Source organism: Oreochromis aureus, linkage group 8 (assembly GCF_013358895.1).
Source record: "Oreochromis aureus strain Israel breed Guangdong linkage group 8, ZZ_aureus, whole genome shotgun sequence".
In the NCBI taxonomy this organism is placed as follows: domain Eukaryota; kingdom Metazoa; phylum Chordata; class Actinopteri; order Cichliformes; family Cichlidae; genus Oreochromis; species Oreochromis aureus.
In genome coordinates, this window is record NC_052949.1 from 18,869,706 (window position 1) to 18,894,802 (window position 25,097).

At 40.1% G+C, this 25,097-nt stretch overlaps 1 protein-coding gene across 1 annotated transcript in view; it reads left to right on the forward strand.

Moving 5' to 3' along the window:
- The first annotated feature begins 4,441 nt into the window (after window positions 1–4,441).
- LOC116319833 (ankyrin repeat and fibronectin type-III domain-containing protein 1) overlaps window positions 4,442–25,097 on the forward strand; it is a 155,988-nt gene continuing 135,332 nt past the window's right edge. Inside the window, exons 1-2 of the mRNA XM_031739275.2 lie at window positions 4,442–4,609; window positions 10,461–10,553. Coding sequence (XP_031595135.2) covers window positions 10,537–10,553 — 17 coding nt within the window. The 5' untranslated portion in view covers window positions 4,442–4,609; window positions 10,461–10,536. The remainder of the gene's footprint in view (window positions 4,610–10,460; window positions 10,554–25,097) is intronic.

Genomic DNA, 25,097 nt, shown 5'->3' on the forward strand with positions numbered 1-25,097 from the left:
ACTAACGTCGCACTCGCTTACGTCACTGTCATGAGACGTTCTCGCAAAAAAATCACGGTTTTAGTAACGCAGTAACGCAGCGTTCCTACGTGAAAGTAACGGTAATCTAATTACCGTTTTTGCAATAGTAATCCCTTACATTACTCGTTACTTGAAAAAAGTAATCAGATTACAGTAACGCGTTACAAGTAACGCGTTACTGCCCATCTCTGCTTATAACTATGCCCTTCCATAACCTTACCCAGCTTGCTGTTCCTGGCAATGACGCATTGCCTACATATAACGACTGTGATTAAAAACATGATGATTACGGAGGGGAGGCTGATAACAACCTGGTTAAAGATGACAATGTCAATTGACAGTGAAGAACCCTTGACCCTGACGCCATGGCTTCTACAATAAAAAATCAGATTTACTCTTATTTTAAATAAGTATATATTACAAGTTCATATTACAAGTTTTTGAAACATTATAATTATTTCAAAAACATTATATTGGTGATGGGTCATTATGAACTTTAGAACAATTTACTGTTGCTTGACTTAGACTTACAAGTCAGGAAGCCTAATGTGGCAGAGACCATTCTTACAAAACATTTTCCCACTAAACTGAAACTTTGGAGCGAACAAATGAAGGGAACAAAAGAAATTGCAATACCTCAAATGAGGCTGGCTCCAAAAGCAAGTCAATCGACACAGACTCCTGTGTTACTTTTTGAACACATTTACAGCCTGATTTTTTTTAAAGAAAGGATATTGGTCGGATATTGATCTCCTGCATTATTAGAGACTTAAACGCTAACAGTCAGGTGTTTCATGTATTGTCTGCTAGACAGTCCTAGACATATTCTAATGTGCTATATACATGAATTGGAGCTCTGGTAAGAAAAGGACCTCTTGACTAAAAATATTGTTGTGGTGCTTTTTGGAACATTTTTATACATTTATAAAATATTGATAAATTAGCTGACTTGCTGTACAGTTCATTTTGCAAACAGATTGTTCAAGAAGTCTGTTTTATATATTGAAATTCTAGGTTTTTTTAATAGTCAACTAATTAGCAAGTATCTGTGCCTGTGCACTGAACCTGCACAGTCTGCTGACAGATCTTGTTAAACAAGCTTGATTGTCCCCCCTTCCCTTACCCCCCAAATTAAAATGGCAGTAGCCTTAAAGATACACTTGAGGCCACACAGAAAACTGGAGCCCACAAAAAAAACGTTTTCTACATTTGTGTTCTAATGTTACTAATGGAGAGCCTTGATGTGTTACTTCAAAGAAGTCTCCTTTGGTGGTGAAAAAGATGCTTTTCATTTTTTGTACGATAAATTCATCCATCATATATTGTCTGGAAGAATCTTCAGTTATTAAGGGCTTTCTCTTAATTTATCAGTCAGCTGCATGTGTTTCCCCCCATATATGCTAAAGGCATTCACATCAAACCGACAGTGAGACACAGAAGCTTTGCAGGATTTGATGTTTGCGAGACGAGAGTGTTATTCTGCAAAATCCTGGATTAAAAGGCAGGAAATATGGTGCCTAGGGTTTCTTTTTTAAATATGACTTTTTTTTTTAAATGCATTTGGCTACTTCAGCAGTGTTTAAGTTAAAATAATAATAATATGGCAAAAGCAATAAACAACCAACAAAACCACCATGAAGGTATGTTTGAGGTCAAATAAATCGTCCCAAAATAAATAAAAGATTGTGATTATGAGACAATAAAGTAATGAATAATAATAAAGTCTGCTCCCTGCAGCTAGGTGCACGCACACTTGCTCCACCCACTCTCATGTAAAATATTACATCCAAGTCATAAACACTATCAAACATGGATGCTAGCTAGCTTCCTGGTTGGTTAAATTAAGCCAATAGTCTAAAAACTTGCATTCTGCTGCAAGGCCACCAGATGGGGAGATATGGTTGTAAAAAGATTTCCAGTCCTGTAGAATTCTATGGGGTAAATATTTTCTTTGTTGATTGCTTAAATTCTTGAGATTATTATTATTACTTGGGAGTGAATCGTGTTTAAGCATGCACTGCACACCGAGCCTTCAACCTTTGTTAAAGTAATTTGAACACTGTAAGATTTTATATGGTCCTGTTTATGGTATTAGTATCAGTGCCAGCTAGTGGCACTCTGATGCTATCTAGTGGTTAACAGTATGAACCATGTTGGCTCCAAAACTTAATGTTCTTTTAGAATTAAAGATGAAAATATAAACTTGTAGTTCTGGTAGTATAATTTTATCAGTAGTAGCTACCTATAGTGTAATTATGTACTATGGTGGCGTAGATTCACTTTGTGATATCTGACAGCTTTGCATACCATACCTTGTCATCAGACTCCTACTATTATTGCTGATCTACAACTTTACCTCCATAAAGCTGCTCTCAGGAGGGACTCTGATGACTTTCTTTCTTATAGTTTTGACCCTAGTCTTTATTGATGCACTCACACAATAACCATGGCAGGAAGCTGGAATATGTGGAGAAAACCCACACAAGTACAGGAAGAACATGAAAACTCCACACAGAAAGGGTAGAAAGCAGAGGAGAAAATGTGTTTGTGGGAGAACAATAAGACAAAAGGAGGTGTGTGTGTGTTTCAGTGAACAGAAGATGGGTCAGCTAAAGGGTCAGATGGGTGTCTCAGGTCCTGTGTCAGGTTTTTGCTGCTGCTGTTTTGTTTTTTTTTGTTTTGTTTTGTTTTGTTTTTGTTTTTAAGGCAGAGACTTCTTTTATCCTCCACTTGTCCAGTTTCTTCAATTGACTATACTGAGATATACCAAGTTCTTGGCTAATAGGTCTTTGGGAATCACTTTAAAAAAGAACTACTAGTTCATGCCGGTCAAACTGTTATGTATGGCATTGTTTTTTTGATTCAGTGAAAGAAAGGGCTCACTAGTTCGCTCAATCTTTGGGAGAGCAGAGAAGGAGATGAGAGACAGGAAGGAGACAAGAACAGGTGTGTGTGTGTGCGTGCATGTGTGTGTGTGTGTGAGGACACTTAATTAAACATAATCTTATCCTTTTCAATAACATCATGATAATGCACACAAAAGCTGGTGAGTGCACTTCAAACATTTGTGTAAATATATTACACATAATATACAACATGAGTATTACTTCAGTACAATTGTGGGCATTTAAATTAAAAACAAACAAAACACATAGCTAGTTTTGATTAACTGTAACACATAAATGATTAAGAAACTAGATATTTTACCTTTATCTTTCATGTATAGTAACAAAAATAGCTTACAAAATAACAGTATCGACATAAGTCAGTACACTAAACCCTAGCATGGCTGGGTTTACCCTTTACAAAATGTCTTGTGTTGATGAGTTAGTGAAATAACTTTATCACCGTGTCTTATGATACAACATACATCCTCTTTGTTGTTGGTACTGGGTGTAACCGTGTATATCTTGCATCTGTCCATTGCCAGCTATTTTATTTTTTACAAATCCAGCCAACTGTCAAGTTAATGTGCTTTTTTTCAATCTGACAAGCTTCAGTTTTCTGCACCATCTCTTCAGCGTCCTCATACTTATCACCGCACTGTGCCAGTGTGCTAAAAGAGAAAGAATTTCCTTTTATACTAAAACAGATTTTGAAGTACATTTTCACTAACTCATCTTCACAAGGCATTTTGTCAACGATATAGGAACAGGGGCAGTTGTTTGACTTGAAACGACAGCTTTAATCTCCACATTTGAACTTTTTTTTCGTGCTCAAAAGTTATTCGACTTTTAATATATATATATATGTATATATATATATATATATATATATATATATATATATATATATATATATATATATATATATATACGTATATATATATATGTGTGTGTGTGTGTGTGTGTGTGTATATATATATATATATCTTGCTGTTGCCCTTCAACTCCATCTTAGTCTGCTGTCCCTTTAAAACAGGGGAGAGATGTAAATGTTTTTGGAGTAAAGGGTAGCATGTGAAGCATTCAGTTGAGTGAGTCTGGATTACCTCTTTTAATGTCTGTGTCACTCGGGTTGTTTGAACAAGGAAAGTTCAAAGGATTAGGCCGATTCGCTAATGAAGAAGCGGGGCAAAGTCTAAAACCCATTAAAGTCTTATTAATATAATTGTCCTGTCCGAAATCAATCATCGCAATTGACTCTGGCCTGGAGACGGGGCACAAATAGTGGCTTCGATTTTGCACTAAAAAAGCGGTAAATGTAATGGGATTTAAAAAAAAAATCGCTAATTATAAATAGCATACTGTGTAATTTTACGGGGGGTAGAGACATGTTGCCACCAGTAAGGAGACACAAAGTTGAAATCCGGTGGATCACAGTGATTTATCTTCAGGGTTGAGATAGGCGGAGCGAAGCATCCCCCCCTGATAGACAGAAGCAGGCAGTCCGGGGCGGAGAAAAGTTACAGCTTGGCGGAGTTGTTTCTCGTGCTGCTACGGCTCGCTACACAAAAATGGTAGTACCGGTGTCACAAACTAACTATTTAGAACACAGTGACAAAAGCTAAGTAGTCGCTTGACTCTAGCTAACAAGAACGGCACCCGGGAATAGTTGAAAAGGAAACAAATACTTCTTCGACAAGAAGGTATGGGAATGACTGCATCTTACACTTTTTGTCCCCACTTGTGCACTTGTTCGCTATTCTTTTCCTTTCCGCTTAATGTCTCTGCTTCACTCTGTTTTCTGGACGATTTTTTTTCATTTAAAAAATCTTAGGTAGCCCACTTAGTCAACTTTTTGTGGGTGTATTGTTTTCAAAGGCCAGTGTCGGTGCGTACACACAGTTGTCATGACAATGCTAGGGAAACCCTGCGCGAGGCACGTTGAGAGACACAAAAGGACCCCGGCTTAGCTTTGCTTTTACACTATTTTAATTAAAAAAAAAAAAAACCCATCTTAGTTGAGTGTTCTTTTTTGTCTTTTACCCGTCAACGAGAAAGATGTAAAAAAAAAAAACAAAAAAACAAAAAAAACAAAAACAAAAACAAAACAAGCGGCTTTGTCAACATTTATTTATTAGTATCCCGTGTCAGTGGAAAGAGGAGCACTTCGGGGGAGGTAACGGGGTCAGAAGGATATGTGAAATCTGTTGGGCTAAGGTGTGTCCTGTGTTTATATGAGACAGATTGTGACCCTGCCAGTCAGGAAAAGGATGCTTTTAGTCGGCCCTTTGCTGCTTTATGGTCAGCACAGATGTGGAAATGACTGGCTTCCACAATAGAGAGTGAGCAACACACAATTGTCTTAGGGGAAAAGGAAAAAGATGTGTGTGTGTGTGTGTGCGTGAGAGAGAGAGAATGGAAGTAGTAGCTGTATGAATGATAAAATAAATACATGTGTTACAGTACGGATTGTTTGCATTTGTGTGTAGATGGTAGGAAACTGGGGAGTGGGTAACATTGGGTGGTCATCAACTTACGGGCGGGGGTTTTTGAAGGTGGGTGGAGGGTAACTACAGTACAGTCATACAGCAGACACACCAGACGGAGCAAACTGGGACCTACTGGGTGGAATGAAGCTGGCAACACGCAGGATAGGAGAATGACTCATGGTTATGCTTGTTTACAGTCTTGTGCAAGGGAAGTTTTCACTACTCCAGGTGCTTAAAGATGAGTGTCTCGTGAACCGGTGCCATGCTTGTCATTAAGTGCAGTGCCAGCGAAATACTCTAACATTAGTAACCTCTGAATACAGTCCAGGCTGTGAGTACTAGGATCCCTAAATATACCTTTAAAAGAATAATTATATTCCACAATAGTTCTCTCTTTATGGATATATGAAGGTATGAATTTATTGGTGCCTATTCTCAAAGCTTCCTTGACTGTCAGTCCAAAAGGCAAACATATTCATAGTTAAGCCTTTAAAATATAGTACAGTAGAGCACCACTTGTGCTAATCTGAAGCAGGCTGAACAAAACCTGGAATGAATGCATAATGCGGTAGTTTTAATAACAGGAGCTATTACAGTTGCATACTTCCTTTCCTCAATATATGAATCATGCTTTCAAAGATAATGCATGGCTGCATCGATCATTTATCCTCCCTTGGATCTGTGGCAACCTTCCGTCTCTGCTTGTGTGTCGGGGCATGCAGCCGCATCTCCTCAGCCTAGCTTGTGCCCGTAGGGCCTGGAAGCACATTTTAAAAAAAGGGGGAAAAAAAGAGACACTAAACATACAAGCACACATACTCATTCACACACTCATGCACACGGGGGCAACATGAACAAACCTACATCAAAGATACATCTGTTTCTTATGCATGTTTGATGGGACAGGCAGGCAGCGGCTGGCTACTGCTCCTGCTTACCCTACAGCATGGATCAGTATGCATGACTAGGTGGAAGGAAAGGAAAGCTCTCAGTGTGGTTGAGAGAAAAGAAGGTGTATACCTTACAAATATGTGAAAAGAGAAATAAAACATGCCGTTTTTAAATGTTGCTTTAATCTTTTATCATCATACAGTAGGATTATCAAAATCTAGCCAGTGCTGGCAGAACTAGAGAGCGATAATAAAACCGAGATACCAGTGAGTCAATAACACTTTGCTCTGTTGTGGAGTCGTCTTTTGTTCTTGCTGTTTGATGTATTGTTGTTCTTTTTATCCGTGAACAGCTGGTATAAATTGCTTTGTCTGGTTGTCTGTCTGTTGACCAAACTCTGCCATGCTGGGACACAAAAACTCAATCGACTGGTTTCCCAAACAAAGAGCATAAGGGCATTTATGCTCGGTGGAAGTCTCCATTTATTTTTGTTTCTTTATCACAATCAGTCCATTCCAGGGCACATTAGTCTCAGTTTAGTGCGGTTATTCCATTTTGTGTTTGCCACATCAGACATAAAAAATAAAAACAAACTAATAACTTCATTGCATGTCATGTAACCCCAATGCCCTCCTCTGTGATATCAGCCAGAGGAAGTATGATGTATTCAGTTAAAAGTAGGAACTTGACCTTACAGCACATTTCAGCATCCGCTGTCTTTTCTTAGCCAGAGATTTCCTACCATCAGCAAAAGATTGGCTCCTAATCCCTCTTTTTTTTTTGGGACTGCAGCAGATCTTGGCACAGGGAAATAAGCCCATCAGAAATTTAACTGAAGTTCACCTTCCAAAACATTCAGCACTTTGGATCAAGGCAGCATCCCGTCGGTTCAATCCGACAGTGTGTTTTCCCTCTCGCCAGATGTTCAGCTTAATTAACATGCAGGCTCGGGGCGAAAGAGGTGTTAGCACCCATACGCAGTTTATCCAGGTGCTGCAGCTCTGCATAATTGCCTGACATTTACATGAAAGCTATTGATTAGATTCATGCGCATTGTACTGATTCAAGTTGAGCTGTGTACGTGTGAAGAAAAAGAAAAGAATAACTGTCTCTGTAGACCTGCAGCAGTAACTTGATTAGTCAATTACGCCATCACAGGAAATCAAAGAGCAACTGTTTTAGTAATTTAATTGTTGAGTAACAGTTACTTATTTAGAAAAAACCTTCCTTGGTACCATATTGTAAATCTCAGCCTTTGTGATTTGATTCATTTTTTTCTTGTAATGCTTTTAGCTAATCTTAAACACTTATTTTCTTTTAATAACCTTTGGAAAGGTCACCTATACTTCTAATAGAGCCACTGCTGTACTAAAATCCTTTATATGCTGGAAGTCCCAAATTATCATGATTGCATTTGGCTCCAATACTACAGCTTGACTCTTCACTGGCAAACATGAGCATGTCTGCCCTAGCACAGTAATATTGGCAATAGTATAGGATTAATTATAAAAACATTTTTGCTTCTTTAAACGTGCCTAAAAGGGCTATGGGGGATCTTTTTCCACTAAAGACTTTCAAAAGTTGACTAAACATTAGCCTCTTTCAATTAGCATATTCAGATTGGGCTTAATCTCAAGGAGTACCTTAGAGCTATGGTCTGGGTTTCGCAGTTCTGAAACTGAGACCAGATTTGCTTGTTTTGTCATTATGTGCTAGTTTCCAACCTTTACCTGACATTTTTTCCTGTATGTTTATAGCTTCACCAGATAACAGGACATGGACCCTTTTCTTTGTTTCACGAATCTCCAGAATTTTCCTTGCAACTCCTTTGACTCTTTGCTTATACTGAGGCTGCTAGCTTGTGGCTGGCGCTGAGCTCTTGATAGCTTTAGTTTTAGCTACTCTGCCTTTGTTAGTTTCTGTTCTGCTGTTTGCTGTTTGTGTTCTGCTGTGTGAAGGTAATTTAAGTGTTTGATTTGGTTTGCTGTTCTAAACATTTAAAAAACATTTGAGAACCCTCACTGTTGAGTGAGGACTCACACTGAGGACTGTCTGCCTGTGTTCCTGTGCTTGTGGTGCACAGGCTCGCTAGCTGATCTTTCAGTCACCGGTCAAGGCCGATAACACTGGCAATCAGTCGATTCTGGTCCCTGGCTGGTCAGCAAGAGCATCTCTATTTATCATGTCATCCAGTGTTATGCTTGCTTTATTGTTTTTTAGTTGTTGCCATCTTAACACTACTAACTTTAACTGAAGGTTAACTAATAACAACTTTATAGTTTTCCTTCTATAAATGAACCCATAGGTTTAACTACATGTAATATAAAGTAAAATTAGATAGTTATCTACAGTAATGATAGTATTTACAGGGTCTTTTGCTTTACAACAGTGTTTTTCACTAATAAAGACAGATAGACATCTTTAAATGTACTCTAAGCATAAAATGACTTGATTTGTTATATATCACAGTTACATGGATCTTTGGGTCTTTGGACTTGCCAGAAAAAATATGTCTGTGAGTGTTTCCTTGCAGTATACAAGGATCTGTGTTTTATAACATTATATAGACAAGTTATTGATAGATTAATTGAGATAAGAAGTATCAGATTAAGCAATAAAGAAAATTTAAAGTTTGACTCTCATCATCCCCTGGAGCACAATCTGGGTGTCATCAGGACGCTACTACACAGAGCCATGCCCACAGACACAGTGGCCAGGGAAGCAGAACAACATCATATCAAGAAGGCCCTGAGTAAATGTGGTTATCCCAGCTGGGCATTTGTCAAACCTAAAGAAAGCTCCAGGTGATCCAGGAGAGAAGAAGGACAACTGCTGTCTAAGTTGAAAACCCTTAGTGATCCCTTATGTGGCAGGAATATCGGAACAGTTAAGACGCATTTTCTCTAAGCACAGCGTCTCTATGACTTTCAAACCCCAAAACACACTGCACCAAAAATTGATCCACCCCAAGGATCATGTCCCCGGGCACAAACAGAGTAATATAGTGTACGCTGTTAAGAGTCAGGAGGATTGCTGTGATTTATCCATCAGGGAAACCAAACAACCTCTGGCTAAGTGGATGGCGCAACACAGAAGAGCTAACTCATCAGGCAAGCACTCTGCAGTCTATTCACACCTATAGGCGAGTGGCCACTCTTTCAATGATGGGGATGTACACATCCTGGACAGGGAGGAACTCTGGTTTGAACGAGGAGTCAATGAGGCCATTTATGTGAAAAGGGAAAGACCATCTCTGAATCGAGGAGGGAGACTAAGGGTACATCTTTCACCATCTTACAATGCTGTGATTGCAACCATTCCCCAACTCTCTGTGGATGCTACTCACGGCCATTGAACAAGGGTCTTTGATCGGTGGTTGTTGATCAATGGTCATGACAAATTGCATACTAATGATCAAGAAACTGACTTTGCAGCCCATTGTTCATCAGTGGTGCTAGTTTTAGTCATTGTGCAAATGTACTGTAAGGTTGGGGAAACTTGCAGTCATCAGAGACTGAAGAAGTTTCTCCCACTGAAAACGCTTCGTCCAGATGAACAGAATTAACTTTTTGGAAGTCACTTCCATTGCTTCAGTAAATGTACAAATCATGTAATTAACCAGTTGTAAATGGGTGTAAGAAAAGACTTGATAGTCCTGATCGTGTTTATGGGCTTTAAACACCTATTCAGATTCATTCTAGATGTGTAAGTAGAAGGCTGGGATACTTGGTAGTATTAGTGTAACATTCAGAGAAATTCACAAAGGACACAGAAACCAGCCCTATGCTCTGTTTCCATCATAAATCACACAGCATGACGATAACGTTGAAACTCAACACCTCAAGATCTCACTGGGCTTGAGAGGCCCTTAAAAAAACACGGAGAGGCTGACAGCTACAGAGGACATGCAAACTACAAGACCAATAGCTTGAAGGAAACATCACCTTCAGCTTTAAAATGAATGACGATTTTGATGTATGACTTAAAGATAGGCGCTCATGTGCTTGTTCAGCATTTCCCTCTGTTTTACAATGTTTACAGTGTGCTGCTGACCTCAGCTTCCTAACTGGGAAAACAAAGGAATTTCACCCTACTGTAAAAATAACTGTCGATAAATACAGGCCTTTTCTTCTAACGCACTTTCGGGATAACACACTTGTTTGTCTGCTTCCAGGAAATAAAAAAGTGGGTGTAAAAAGGAGGACTACAAATCCCCACCTGGGGAGCTGCTGGAGCCTCAGGGTGCTGGAATGGAGCAACTCATAGAGTAAGAGAGATCATGTCTTTCTTTATCTTATTTGACAGCTTGTTTTACACAGATTGCTGACATGCTTTATTGTGTTTACTAAATGAACGTCCTGTCTCTATTTTGGTGCTTCCTGGAACTGTTGTTGCCCAAGCTTCAGCTGCATGCATGGCATTGTGTTTGGCGGTGTATAGCTTTACTGCATCTACTAACAGATTATATCAGCTCACCAAGCATTTTGGGAACTGTAAATAGATCCCTTAATAAGAAACTTCAGGGGCCAAATGTTTCAAAGACTTTGATTTAAGGATATTTATAAGTGATTAAACAGTGGTGACATCTAAACACATCTTTTGTCTTTCTGCATGTTTTGGATATTTTGGTGAGGCAGGTTGATGAGGTGGATGTCTGTGCATTTAGAAACCTTGTTATTTTCTATTCTTAGCTAAACAGAACTCATCATCGTCCAGCATGCGAAAGGTTGGCTCTTTGATTTGATGGAGGCAGTTCTGTGAAAGTGAGGGTTGGATAAACAATTTTGCAAGGCTCTCTGAACCAAAGAGGGCAGGCAATACAAAGCAACCCACATATAACATGAATACGCTTGGGAGCAGTCGCATCTCGAATTCAATGAAGGCACGCAATTATTCGTAAACTCTGTGGCTACGTTTCCTCTTTGAACAGCGAGTCAGCAGAAAGTTTAAAAAAGCTTGGAAAGGATGGCACAGAAGAGCCGTAACCACACCATCTGAATGTTGTTGGGGGATGGGCAGGTGATTTATCTGACCCTAAATTCCTTTTGTCCACTTTGCGAATGCAAAAACTCTTAGGTCAGCATCATGCCATCTAGCTCAGACTCAGCTTTTATAATGTGCTGTTATCCTCCGAAAAACCTGCTTTCCTTCATTCAACGCACATTAGTTTCCTCTGCAAACATGTGCCGTTCTCTTCTTGTCGACGCTGCTGTAGCTGGGCAGAGTGTGATAAGAGCCATGGGAGTTCTATCTTCACTCTTCAGCTCATTCTGCAGATAGCTGAAACAGGATTGGCATTGTGTTTCTGGGCTGTGTGCACATACAGTAAGCGCTGTGTGCGTGTGTGTGTATGTGTGTGTGAATCACACGATCTGTGGTGGGATTTCATTATACATATCTTTCAGCGGCATGGACGCAGAATGTATAATTCATACCTGTGACTGGGCCTAGAAAGGGATGCGTGCCTGCTTGCTTTCCCTTCAGCTCCCTACACTCCAACCTGTCAAGTGAGACCATTCATTTACAGTAACCAAGTGTCAGCCCTACTCATGTCTCATATTGAGTCAGTGATTGTTGAATCAGCCCTCCTCGCTTTCTGACACCTCTGACTCCCATGCCAGGATGACTAGCTTTCTCTTAATGATTAGATTACGTCACCGACCTGCTGCTGCACCGCGCCAAACTATGAAGTGACAAAGAAGGGCTCCTGATCTGCGCAACTTGGCGCTCCCTGGCTTGTGACTCATTGGTGAGTCATGGCAACGGGCAAAGGGGCTATAAACGCACCCCCATGCATGTTCACACACATACACTCGAGCTTGTACACATGGTTCTGACAAGCAAATACATTCTCTGTTGTTCCCGATAGTGTGTGTCTGTGTGTGTGTGTTTGGTCTTGCGTGAATGCACCCAAAGATGCCATATTTCTGTCCTTCCACTCTATCGTTGTGCCTGACACACAACATTATTTATTATAATCATCACCGGTGTAATAGAGTTTGTCTTTTCCAGATAAAGCGGAGTCAGTAATTGTTTGACACTCGGCGCATTCCAATTAATGTTTTGTTGACTCAGTCTTGATAAGATAAGGCCAAACATAATAATGAAAACTTGTTATATTTGTGGTAATTTAGATTTAGGTACTCAACCAACAGAGGGCGATGCAACCATTTACCATGAGGAATTAATCCTATTAGGGTTTCTTTGTGTGAATTCATTTGGCAAACCCCATTTTTGATCTAATTATACAATAAGCCTTTTAAGAAAAGATGTTTGTTACTTGATTGATGTTGCCAGTTTATTGATTAACTCATCAGTATTCTATATTTCAAATATTGGAGTTTGGGAGAGTGGGCGATAATGGCATTTCCATTTTAATGCCTCATAACATTTCCTCTGTCTTCATGTAGTTTTGAATTCCTAAGAGGCTTACTTTTTCATTTGTATATTTGCTCTAACAAAACGCCTGGAACATTGATATCTGGGATCACTTAGATGTTTCCTGAACAAGTGTGGTTTAATATTAGATTGCACTGTTTAATATCCCATGACATAGCCTGTCGCTGGTTCACACCTAATTGCAGGTGTTGGCGCTCCTAAACTGTCTTAAAGTTGTTTTGTCACAGTAGTATTAGTACTGTGCAAAAGTCTTGAGGCACCCTTCATTTCTTTATATTTTGCTTCCAAGGAGTCAGACTTTCTTGTCATAGTTCCAGCTATTCTGAAGGTCCCAACCTTGTACCTGACCATTTCCAGAGGACTTAAAAATGGCTCGTGAATCACTGAGGCATATAAATGCAACTCTTTCTTTCTTCTTTCAATGACTATCACATTGAATGTGATAGTCATTATCACAATGACAATGACTTTCAATGACTGTTCACTAAAGCCTCATTAGAAATGATCTCAGTGGAAGGGTAGCTGTCAAGAAGCCATGTTTAAGAATGGGAAACATGGAGAAAAGGTTGGGGTACGCCAAATTACACAAAACTGGACTGAAAATCAGCAAAAGGTCTACTGAAGTGACCTTGTCGTCAAAATGTACGAGGAGGTCAGAAGTGGTGTCCAACATTAAGTGTCTACAACCTTCTGTAAAACAGAAGGTGGAGGCTCCGTCATGGTTTGGGACTAGATTTTAGCCCGTGGTGTTGGGAATCTTGTCAAAATTTATGGAGTTATGAAAGCAGAAAAGTACCATCAGATTGTCTGATTAGCAGCACCATTTTTAGCATGACAGTGATCCCAAACAGACTGCCATTGCAGTAAAAACATATCTGGATATGTCGTGGAACACTATCAATCATGGTTTGCACAACCTCAACATGACCTCAACATATTTGAGGCAGTGAAGGATCATCTTGACAGAGAACAGAAAAAAAAGCAGCCAACATCCACAGAAGAGCTTTGAATGTCCTTCAAGAAGGCGGGAGAACCATTCCTGAAGACTACTTAAAGAAATTACAAGAAAGTTTGCCTAAGTGAATTCACTCTGTGTTGAAGCATATAAGTGGTCATACCAAATACTTTCAAGCTCGTTAGAATTGTCCAAACTAGGTTTTTGCTTATATACTTACATGTATGTTTGCACAAGACATACAAGAGCCTGGGTTACCTAGTTTGGAGCGACACTACTTCAGAAATAAGAAAAAGAAGACTATTCGGTAGTAGGTCAAATACATAGGTTTGGCATTGTTCTTTTAAATACATAAAAAACAAGAATAATCTGTTTCAGGAAACATTTAGACCAGACAAAATTGTCTAGATAAATGTACAGTGATTTTATTTTACATTGTCTATATCTTGTCCTGCCAAAATAGCTTTGACCCATCTGGGTATGAACCTAGGAGGGTGTCATGGCCCTGGACCATCTTGATGCTGGCAGCAGGGTCTGCAGATTGCATTTGTTAAAATGCTCCATCTGATTGTATTGTAGAGGAGCATTGAAACTGAGTCAGTGCCCTGGCCTCTTTGTCGTGTTCCTTTTGCTCTTCATGATTACATTTTGCGGTGTGGCAGGGCACAGTGACCAACTGGGGAGGTCTTTGCTTTAAATAAGTGCCAAGTTTGGACTGCAGTACTCTTGTCGCTGGTACATGTAAAAATGACAACCATATAAATGCATGTACCCAAAGCTTTCCAGCAGAATAATGCATTATGACAAGAGGATCAATACTATTTACTTCATTTGACCAATGTGTCTAATCTTACTATTTGTCATCATCATCACGTTGACGGGGACTTCATGTGACTGATTATAGCAGTTAGGGTCGTTCTTCACTGGACTGTTTATCTTGAGTAAGTAAATTTATTATCTAGAAAAATGACATGAAATCATTTCAAGAGCTTAATCCAGGGTTTAAATGTGACTTATGTCTTGGGCAAAAGGAAAAAAAAGGGAAAAAATGATTGCAGAAGGTGCAGCAGTGTTTCAGATGCTTTAATAGGTCATGTGTCTTTGCACACAGCAGAATCATTTGTCTGGAACAGCTGACCAGAGTAAATGGACAGGCTCCTTTTTTAATGGGATTGAATTACCTCCACTGAGAGTAACCTGGCAGCAATCTGATAAAGAAGTCAGTGTAAAGAAATTGAAGCCTGCTGTCTATTAAGGGGTTCTCATGCCCTATAAAAGTGCTTTAAGGAAAACAAACACCCTAGGCTGATGTCAGAAAGTGGACGCCCGGGAGTCAGGCTCTTCAGAACGGAGACAGGCAGGTGACATGTAAAATTAATACATAACTGCTCACAAAGGAGACAGGAGGCCACTGGACGTCTTGTAGATTGTGCATTTCTGCATGAATAACACTAACGTTTAGTAGCTCTTTATGCTTTGTATGTTACAGTGGGTTTTATTAGTTTTTTACCAAAGAACAGATAACTATGAAACTTAGTAGAAGATTCAAGATACTTATTTCCTAAACTCTACTGTGATGAGCTGAGCGAATACTTTTTGTCACTGGGGAAATCTAACTGGCTCTAACTGGGCCATTCAGGACTACTCTGTCACACAGAAGCAGTGCTGGCTGCACAGACAAACTGGTGCTGGTACTTATGGCCTTTACACTGCTTTATTTATGTGTATTGTTTTTGATGATGATGATTTATGGGTTGTTCCAGCTCTCGGTACTCACGTAGTTTCGCTCTACAAAAAATAAAGCGTTACCTTACTGCACATCCCCTTTTACTTGGTGCAAAATACACAGCCTTACTGTGAAGTGAAAGCTGAGACGTGTCACTGGCAAAGTGGCTGCTGTCTGAGGGAATATTTTAGCTGTCTTGTCGAGTTCAGGATTTATTAGGCCTAATGGCGTTGACGTCAGATCAGCAGGCTTGTTTTCGCCGTAGCTGCCGTGTTTCTTTCTTTGATCTTTGTCACAACTGAACAACTTGAGGTGCCTGTTTACGTTGTGCTCATCTCTATGCATCATGCTGAGTGGAAGTGTGCTGCATGCATTCGGGCTGAGAAGATGGATTACCGCTGCCTCGCAGGGAGCGACTGTGTTTGTGCACCCAATCTGTCCATGTGTAAGCCACTGGGTCTGATTCTCCAAGGACGTGCGAACAACATACCCGGGAGGTCTCGTGCCTATGTGTCTTAAGACAGACACGATCTCAGCACTCTGTCAACCCCTGCTGCAAACACTCCCATGTGCACACGCTTAAACACTAATGCATCAGCGCCCCCCTTTGATTCCCAGTTGTCCTTTTCTGTTATCGTACCTTGAAGTGGAGTTTTGACACCAAACATGGCTCGCTCGTCCCCAGAAAACCTGAGTGTGTTTTTGGTTTGGTTTATAGCGAACACCAATGGAAGAGCACTCGCTGCACATCGAACACCCCACCTCCACATGTGTGCTCGCACACACAAATAGATGCAGCAGTGGCAGCCTAATCATTCTTCAGACAATGAAGGCAACGAGGAAGCGCACTCAGCGGAGTGCATATCCCACTGAACTGCCGCATAATGAATCATGAAGGGGAGTCAGCTGGACATCAGACATGAGCAAAAACAGAAGCAGTGGTCAGCTTCCATCTAAACAAAGACTGTGTGTATGTGAGGGTGTCTGAAGTGTTTACGTGTCGTTAAAAAAGGACAGCAGTGAACATACTTAGCTGCTGTGTGAATGTGAGTCACTTGATTGAAAGAGGGAGAGGGAAAGAAGGGAAAAAGCTATAGAGTCCTCTAGGGGTTTCTGACTCAGAAGAGTATTGAATTTTGCATGAAGAGTGTTAGAAGTCATGTCTTACAATAGGACATGTCCAGGATGTAGCCTGCCTCTTTCCTATCCCAGTCAGCTGAGATAAACTCCAGCTGCCTCCGTGACCCTGAACTGGATAAGCGGTTAAGAAAATGGGGAGATGGGTATCATACAGCAGAAGTGATATTTCTGCCTATTGCTACCGTGTTTGTGTTGCTGTGGCAGTACACATGTCTTAAGATTGAAGTTCTACATAAGTTAGCAAAAGACAAGCTTAAAGGTTTTAGGTGAGCACAAAAAGCCTTCCATCTTAAGCACAAGAAGTGAAGTATTAGAACCAGAATAATGATTTTTTGGAGGGGTATTTTCAGTGGTTTACTATCAGGACTGGGTGATATGGAAAAAAATCACAGCACAATAATTTTCTTTCATATCTGTTGATATTGATATATGTTACAATATAAAATCAAATCACTATCTCTCTCCAGGCTGAAGGTTCATTTTTACTCCAAGGGGAAGATATGAGCTTAAATACAAATAAATGCACAGGAAGTGTGCAGTACTGTCTCACTGAAGTGGGCAGTGAGGCTCATATATGGATCAGATGCGTGACTTGACCACATATCCAATGTGGTAGTGTAGTTTGATGCAGCTGTTCAGCCATCTCTCTACACTCCATGTATTAGGAGTTGGTAACAACGGTTAGTTGTGGTGATTAGCTGTTTGCATCTCACATTTTTCACTGTGCTTATTAGTGCCTTATTTGTGCCTCTTGCAGTAAAGTAGGCTGTTACATTTATGATATCACTGCACTCTGTTACTCTCTTTTATTGTTGCAAGGAGCTTCACAGGTAAACATGCCTGTAAAACCTTTTGCATTGTGCAGGTAAAGGTATCAACTGTACACTGTGCAAGGTGGCACCACTTCACATGGTGAAACTGATTTGTGGTGTTACCTCCCTTTGTGGAAACATGTTTTCAACACACTTTGCACTTTATACTGCTCTGCTTCTTTGTCGGATCTATGTCTTGTCGGGTCTCATGTTTGGTAATGCTGTCATGTTTTTGTTAATTTTTTCTGTTGTCATTTTGTATTTCATCTCACTCAACCTACTGTGACATACCTCTAACTGTATTTTAGCCACGTCAGGTTCTGGGTGGTGCTTAGTATGCCTGGCCTTTCGTTCTATCTGTCAGAACATGGATGAAAGGAGTTTGAGCGACTTTACATTGACCATATGTCATATTTCTATAGATGAGTCATTTTCTGATAATCATCTTTATCACCCAGCCTTACCTTTTATTGCCTTACACTATATGGACAAAAGTACTATGCCACCCACACATTACAGGATGTAATGGAGTGGCTGGGTTATGGATCTGGAGACCAGTTTTCTGTTTTTTAATTCCTGTTTGTGTGTGTGTGTGTGTGTGTGTGTGTGTGTGTGTGTGTGTGTGTGTGTGTGTGTGTGTGTGTTGTTCGGTTTTGCTCCTTCAGTTTTGTAATTTGGAATCCTTATTTTATAGTTTTCTTAACAACTGTTTGTTACTTTGTATTCTTTAGTTTAGTCTAGCCTAACTAGTATCTTCTTATAACTTGTCAAGTCTTTGTGTCTGTGTTGGGTGTTCGGGTGTTTTTGTTGCTTTCTGTTTTATTTTGATAGTCTTGCATCTTTTGTGTCTTGCCTTTAGTTATATTTCCCCTTGTCTCCTCATCTGATTTGGTTGAGCTGTATCTAGTTTCTCAGATGTTTCCTCCTCCTCCGATTGCCCCCCGTGTCTATATTTGTGTAGTTATATCAGCCTCAGTTTTCTTTATCCTTTGCCATGATGTCTGTTACGCTCCCTTTTTGGATTTTTTTTTTAACCTTACCTCACTTTGAATTTTGTATGAACTCTTGAGTTGTTCCCTTTTATTGCCTCTTAATTGGTGCTCTGAGATCATCCATCTTATTCCCAGTGGATCTCCCGTTTTCCGTGATGATAGCTTCGTACCTTTTTGAGTTGTAAAACACTCACCTATCTCTCCGCTCTTCACCACTCCATCTCGGCGCCCTTTCACCAGCAAACACGTGCCGAAACAAAAAGCTGAGGAGAGATAGTGATAAACCATCTCTGTAAAAAGATGTTGATGCTACATCAGGCTCCAGTTTGAAACTCAAACTAACAGACAGAAATACCCTCCTTCTGTTTTCTCTCACTTTGAGGTGATGACGAATCAGTGTAGCAGCTCCGTGCACGCACATTTATTTTCAGAGTGCAGACATGCGACCACTGGCAATGTGTGTGTGTGTCACAAGTACTGATTATATCTCTGTGAAGGTTCTCAGTCATCCAGGTCATCGTAGTCTAAGGAGCTTGGAAAGACCTCAGGAAATCACATGATAGGGTGGGGCCAGGTTTCACAATGACCTCACCCGAAACCCTGGCTGATTAGGACCCCCACCCGCTTTCACATCTTGGCTCATGTGATTAGGTAGAGGATCATCAGGGGGTCCTTTGTCCTTCTTTGGGGGGGAAACTCCCACTGGGTTTAAATCTGGGACTCCCCACCAATTGACCCTTAGAACTGAAGAAGCTTCTCGGATGAGAGGTGAAACGTCTTCAAGCAACTCAAAGAAGTCCAGACGCTTTTCTTTCCAAGCTCCTTAGACTACTGATTATATCTGCTATATGCAAGAGATGCTGACAACTGCAGCAAGGCGGAATAAATTTAATATAAATCTAATACTAACAGTGATTTAAAGCAATAATGGGAAAACAAGCCATTTATCACAGTTTCTTCACAGTCAAATTAAATGACATCCTCATACATCGGCATGCATCATTGCATTTTGCACACTGAAAATCATAAATTCAGGACAACAATGACTAAAACGCACTTTGACCCAGAATATAGTCCTGATGCAGAGCTCTTACATGCTATCAGGTACTGGGTGTGAACTGAATGAAATTTTGCAGCTATGTAATCAGAGCTGAAGCCCAGCTTACAAACAGCTTTACAGGAACTTGTAAAGTCCTTTCACTCATGTTTCTAACCTGCTGTTATGAAGCTATGTCCAGGCTAAATCATGTCAGTGAAGCTCTACCGATAAGTATTGATTTACTTCATAATCACTGGAGAATAAATGGGAAACCACTTCTGAGATCAGCAGACTTCTAGAGGTGGGCTGGAATTGTTTTAATCTTCTACTACAGTTCTTTTTACCTTGTCATTTCTACGAACACCTTGAAATTACATGTTTTTGACATCAAGAAGCAGTTTTGACTTGCAACCTGGAAGAGATGTTTCATCAGTAGTTTTACAGGTCAAGGAGAAGAGAAATTCAGAGTCAGCAACCGATACTTACATGGATTCATCTTTTATTTAGACCACCCTCCTAGGGCTAGCAATTCCCTGGATTATAGTGTATCTCCTGGCATTATGCAGACAGGGGTGGGGTGCTGTCATATAGTGAGGGAGTAAAAGATAGATAGATGGGCTAAAATGAGGAAATTATGGAGGCAAAGAAGAGGAGACAGAAAGACAGAAAGGGCTGTCTAGTTCCTCAGCCTTCAGGCAGAGCATTTCCATTTGTCTTTCTGATGATGGTTAAATTAGAGGAATATGACATTTCACTGTGGTGCATTTAGGTGTTCCCGCTTTCCAGTGTTGTTGAGTCTGCGTAGGACATTGAAATAAAAAGTTTTAAAGTGAAAATCATCTGCTTTTTCTGCTTTTTATGCATTTTCTGTCTGAATTGGGGGATATTCTAAATATGTCCACCTCAGACAGAGCAGTTATTATGTCTGGGGTGGCACAGTGAGAAGCAAAGATGGGTCTTTGTAAGATACAAATTTCTAAATAATGAACACTGGCAGTGAGTCAACATTTATTTACAAAGTGATAATTAAGACAAATATGTTAAGGAGTGAAAATGAACAAAAAAAAAGGAAGTGACTGGACTTCAGGGTCTCTACATGCAGCAAAACAACAAACCTAATAAAAAATAAATGCTACATAATCAAACTAAAGTGAAAGAACCTGAAGGTCTTTGCTACAAAACCGCAGAGAAAGTGGTTAATGATAAAATGGTAAACCCAGCTTCCATCGCCTCAGAGACAGATTTAAACAAATGCAAAGTAACAGGAACTAAACTTTCCAGGTAACCCCAAGTCACTTTTAAGTAAGGCATTTCAAATGATGCCAGACAAGCCTAAACCGAATATCAACCCAACACAGAGCCCAGTGGCCAAATGGCAAGAATCACTTGGCAATGGGGCTCTAGATATACAGCCCTTCTAACAAGCAGCTGCTTTTCGTCCGTGGCAGATCTGGAACACAGAAAGAGAAAGGTGGTTCTCGTCCAAAAAAGAAGTCAAAAGGTCGGCATAAGAGTGTAAAATGATAATTCATTGTTCTGTGTTATATGTGTTCAGCTTCCCTGTAGTGTTGGGTCGGTGTGGGAATGCATTTGTAGAGGATTTAAGAAAGTATGCCCTGGATATGACCATCTCAGACACAGCATTCGCTCCCACTTGTCAAACCTTTTGCTCACAAAAGACTTGAGGACTTTTTCACATTGCTTCATAAAAAGGCAATTGCTGACAATTATTCCTAAGAATATTCAGAGCTTTTGGCTGAATAATCATCTAATTTCTTTGCAGAATCAATCTGACTTAGATCTCTGAGTTAAAACTGATATCGACCAGTATTGAGTTTTCGCAAATCTGTTGATATTGGCATTTATCGTTGCCAATAAATGAAAAAGAAAAAGAAGAGACGGGGAAAAAACACCCTTCAGCCATGTTGACATAGTTTGTCCACTAGAGGGCATTCTGCAACTTTCCTGTTGATGACACGTTTTAGGAACACTGCAACATAACAAACTCATCCGAGCAGAGTCCGACACTACAGATAATAAATGTTCTGTTTATGTTTCATTTCTCTGAAGGAAAAAAACAGTTTTTTTCTCTTGGTTTTTGCCAACATTAAAACATTACACATTACCAACAGTTATGTGTAAAGTGTAATGTGCTACTTCTTCCAGAAGCTGGTGGCAGTGCTCCATATGCTTTTTTGCTTACTTAGAGCTAGCAGGCCACGTCTTTGCCAGTCATTTGAACAGTTTGGCCTGGACCGACTTCAGCTGAATAGTTTCCAGTGAAAATCAAATAGTATTTTTGTTGGTGGGCAGCTTCCAGAGCTGAAGGATAAGATGTTTGACTTCAACAGAACGCAAACAACAAAAAAATATATGACTGCTTATAAGTACTGACTAAAACTTGACAGAAACAATTTTTTGCCGTCTCTGTATTTTACAGCTGTTAACAGGCCAGGGTTCAATAAGCTGTTTGAAAGACCTTCTGGCGAGCAGACATATGTATGCATACAAGTAAATGTGAAAGCAAGACAGCAGAGTATTGTAGACAGTATTTCGTATCCCTCAATCTTCCCCTTTGCAAATAGATGCAGAGAGGTAGATGAATTATGTGGCACGCAGCTGCAGCTTGTTCCATACACCCTTGAGCTATGTAGTTAATGTAAGACACACACACACACACACACACACACACACACACACACACACACACACACACATGCTCAGGCACATTGTCATTGAATGACACTTCTGAACAAGTTCAGTTCACACAGATTATAATAAATTAGCTCTGGTTCATAGTTTAAGATTTAGAATTTTGAGGTAGTGAGTTAGTTGACATTCATCCTTTTAAACCTTCCTACTTCTTAGTGTGCACAAAATTACACAGATACCATTTAAATAGGCAAGAAAAAGAAAAGCAAGTGTGGTTGTCACAAAGCATGTTACTAAATATGGTGGTACCAATGAGTCTAAAGTTCTGACTTAAACATGTAATAATCTGTGATTTCTTTCATGAACCTCCTTTAAATGTTCATGTGGACTGGCATCAGCACCCTGCTGGGAGCTGCACTATCTAAAACGGCGTCAGAAACATCAGTGCCAGCAAGTTTTATATCTGTTTGCTGTCCATCATGCGCATTGTGCACACTTTGTAGCATCCAGTCACTCTCTTTGGAGCATTGTTAAAGCTGTACAAGTTGTCAATCTATAACAAGATGATAGCTATCACACTCACATCCAACCCTGCAGCTAATTTAGAATCACCCGTTAGCCTAACATGCAAGTGTTTGGACTGTGGGAGGAAGCTGGAGTAACCGATGGGAACAAACTGCAAAATAGAAAACCCCGACCACAACCAGAAGCTTTTGAACCAGAGAGTTTTCGCTGAGAGAGAACGGTGCAAACCACTGCATCACCGAAGCACTGTCACGCTGAAATAAAGGGGAGACGATGGAAAATAGGAGCTTATATCTTTTGGATATCCTGGGGCAGCTTTGCAGGGCCCTTTACTGATGACTCATAAAGATGGTGGCAGTGTTCATCCTCGAGCGTGAGTCTTTCTGTGCAGAGTGCTTATCATTCCAGAGACTATCAAAGATTCAACTGGTGTGCTCCAGAATCACGGCGTTCCTTTTACTGCGAATGGCTTCTGTGCGTGTTTCTTATGAATGGTGCTGTCTGACTGATCCCAGTAGGGGAAGCTGCAGAGTGCTGCTGCAGTAATTACAGGAAGAAGCTTTCTTAAACTGTCTCTCACTGTCTCTGTGGCTGTTTCTCTCTTGCCAAATGAGCTGGCGGGTGAATTGATGTATCAAGGTGTCTGCACTGGAGCACACTATGAATATTTCAGTGTGTCATAGGTCACTATTGATTACAGTTGCTGCATTTTATACCTCATCTGCTACACCATTTTTGATTTATGAGCAATACAGATATGTGCATATATATGTCAAATAAATTTATTTCTTTTATAAAAAAAACGTGACCAAAAGTCCAAGTTAGAGTATGTACTGAGCATGCCCATCGCTGGAGGGACTCACTTCAGTTGCCGACGGCTGTTCTTTATAGCTGGTCTGTGAAAGCAGGCACACTTCTTCCATAAAGGCACATAAACTCACTCTTTATGAAAATCAGATTTCTCTGAGAATATGTAGACAGTAAAACCTGTAGGGAGTAAGGTGCTTCACACTGTGCTCCAACAGCTAAATAGACCTATGTATTTTTAATCGTAATTAAAAGTTTCAGGTGACCTCATAACCATTTTAGTTCAGTGGAAGCAACTTTTGCAAGCCAAGTATTGTGTTCCCAAATGGATATAGCTAAAGTGAGCATGTTTTTATGTTTGAATGAAAATAGCCCTAAAAAACAGCATCGCATGATTTATTCATCAGCCAAAGCCATTTCAGAGCCAAACGCAGACTAAAGCTGTCAATAGTTGGAGCTCAGCTCTTCCTCACTGTGGTGGTAAATTCTCCTTAGAGGCTTGGTGTTCTCGCCATTGCTTCTGTATCCCTTTTTTGTCAAGATTCACTCACTTTCACTGGTGTTTCCCTCAATCCTTTGAGCTCTTTATTGCACTGTCTCTGTGGCTCAAACTCTTTCCTGTTCTCTGTTTTCTCTCTATTGCTATTTAGCTTGAGCATCCACATTCATCATCCAACATTTTAATTTTTCTGCTAAATACTGTAGGTATTTTTGTGTCTGCAAATCGATTTACGATTCATAAAACCATATCAAAATTACATTTATAAATATTTAATTAAATGTAATTCAGCCTTATGAGCATAGAGACAGAGCCTAATTAAATACATAACACTGACCATGCATTGCCAAGTCTCTACATCATTAAATTTCCTTATGATGTGAATCTCAGTGTCATGTATAACTAATTGCATCAAAAAGGAAAGAAATCGCCATCTTAGAATAGAATAGCTTTTTATTGTCACTGTTACAAGAACAGTGAAAGGCAGTTTGGCATCTCTCCATGTGTGTGGAGTACACAATAGCGTAAGTATTTACACAATAACAGACAAATTTACATTTACACAAGAAAGATATGTACAAGTTATACATACACCTGCAAACATACACGCACATACATACATATATGTATATATACATATTTGCATCCGTACATGCATACACACACATATTTCCACATACACGCTTACATCTATATACATACACATACATGCCATCTAACTAGCAGGTGCATTGAGAGGTGCAGTGTGATCAGTGATATTGCACATTGAGTGGGGGGGTGCTGTTGGAACTATACTAAATAATGTTATAATAAATACAGTTTAAAGAGGTAAGGGTGTTGGTTGCATTGACGTATAAACAGAAATACGATTTATAAATAAGGTGTAATGTCCATGAGTGTTGGCAGTGCAGTTATCCTCCAATCAGGGTGGAGGTAGGGCATGTTTGACAGCCTGTGGGTAAAAACTTCTGTTGAGTCTGTTTGTCTTCGACCTGATGGACCTGTAGCGTTTACCAGAGGGAAGGGGGGGAAAAAAGTGAGTGCCCAGGGTGCGAGGGGTCTTTGATGATGATGCTGGCTTTCTGCTGAAGGCTGCCAGTATAGATGTCTCTGAGGGGAGTTAGTGAAGTGCCGATTGCCCGCTCTGCTGCCCTCACCACCCGCTGCAGTTTCCTCTTGTCCTCCGCAGTGCAGCAGTTGAACCAGAGTGTGCAGCAGTAAGTCAGAAGGCTCTCAATGGTGGAGCGGTAGAAGTTTACTAGCAG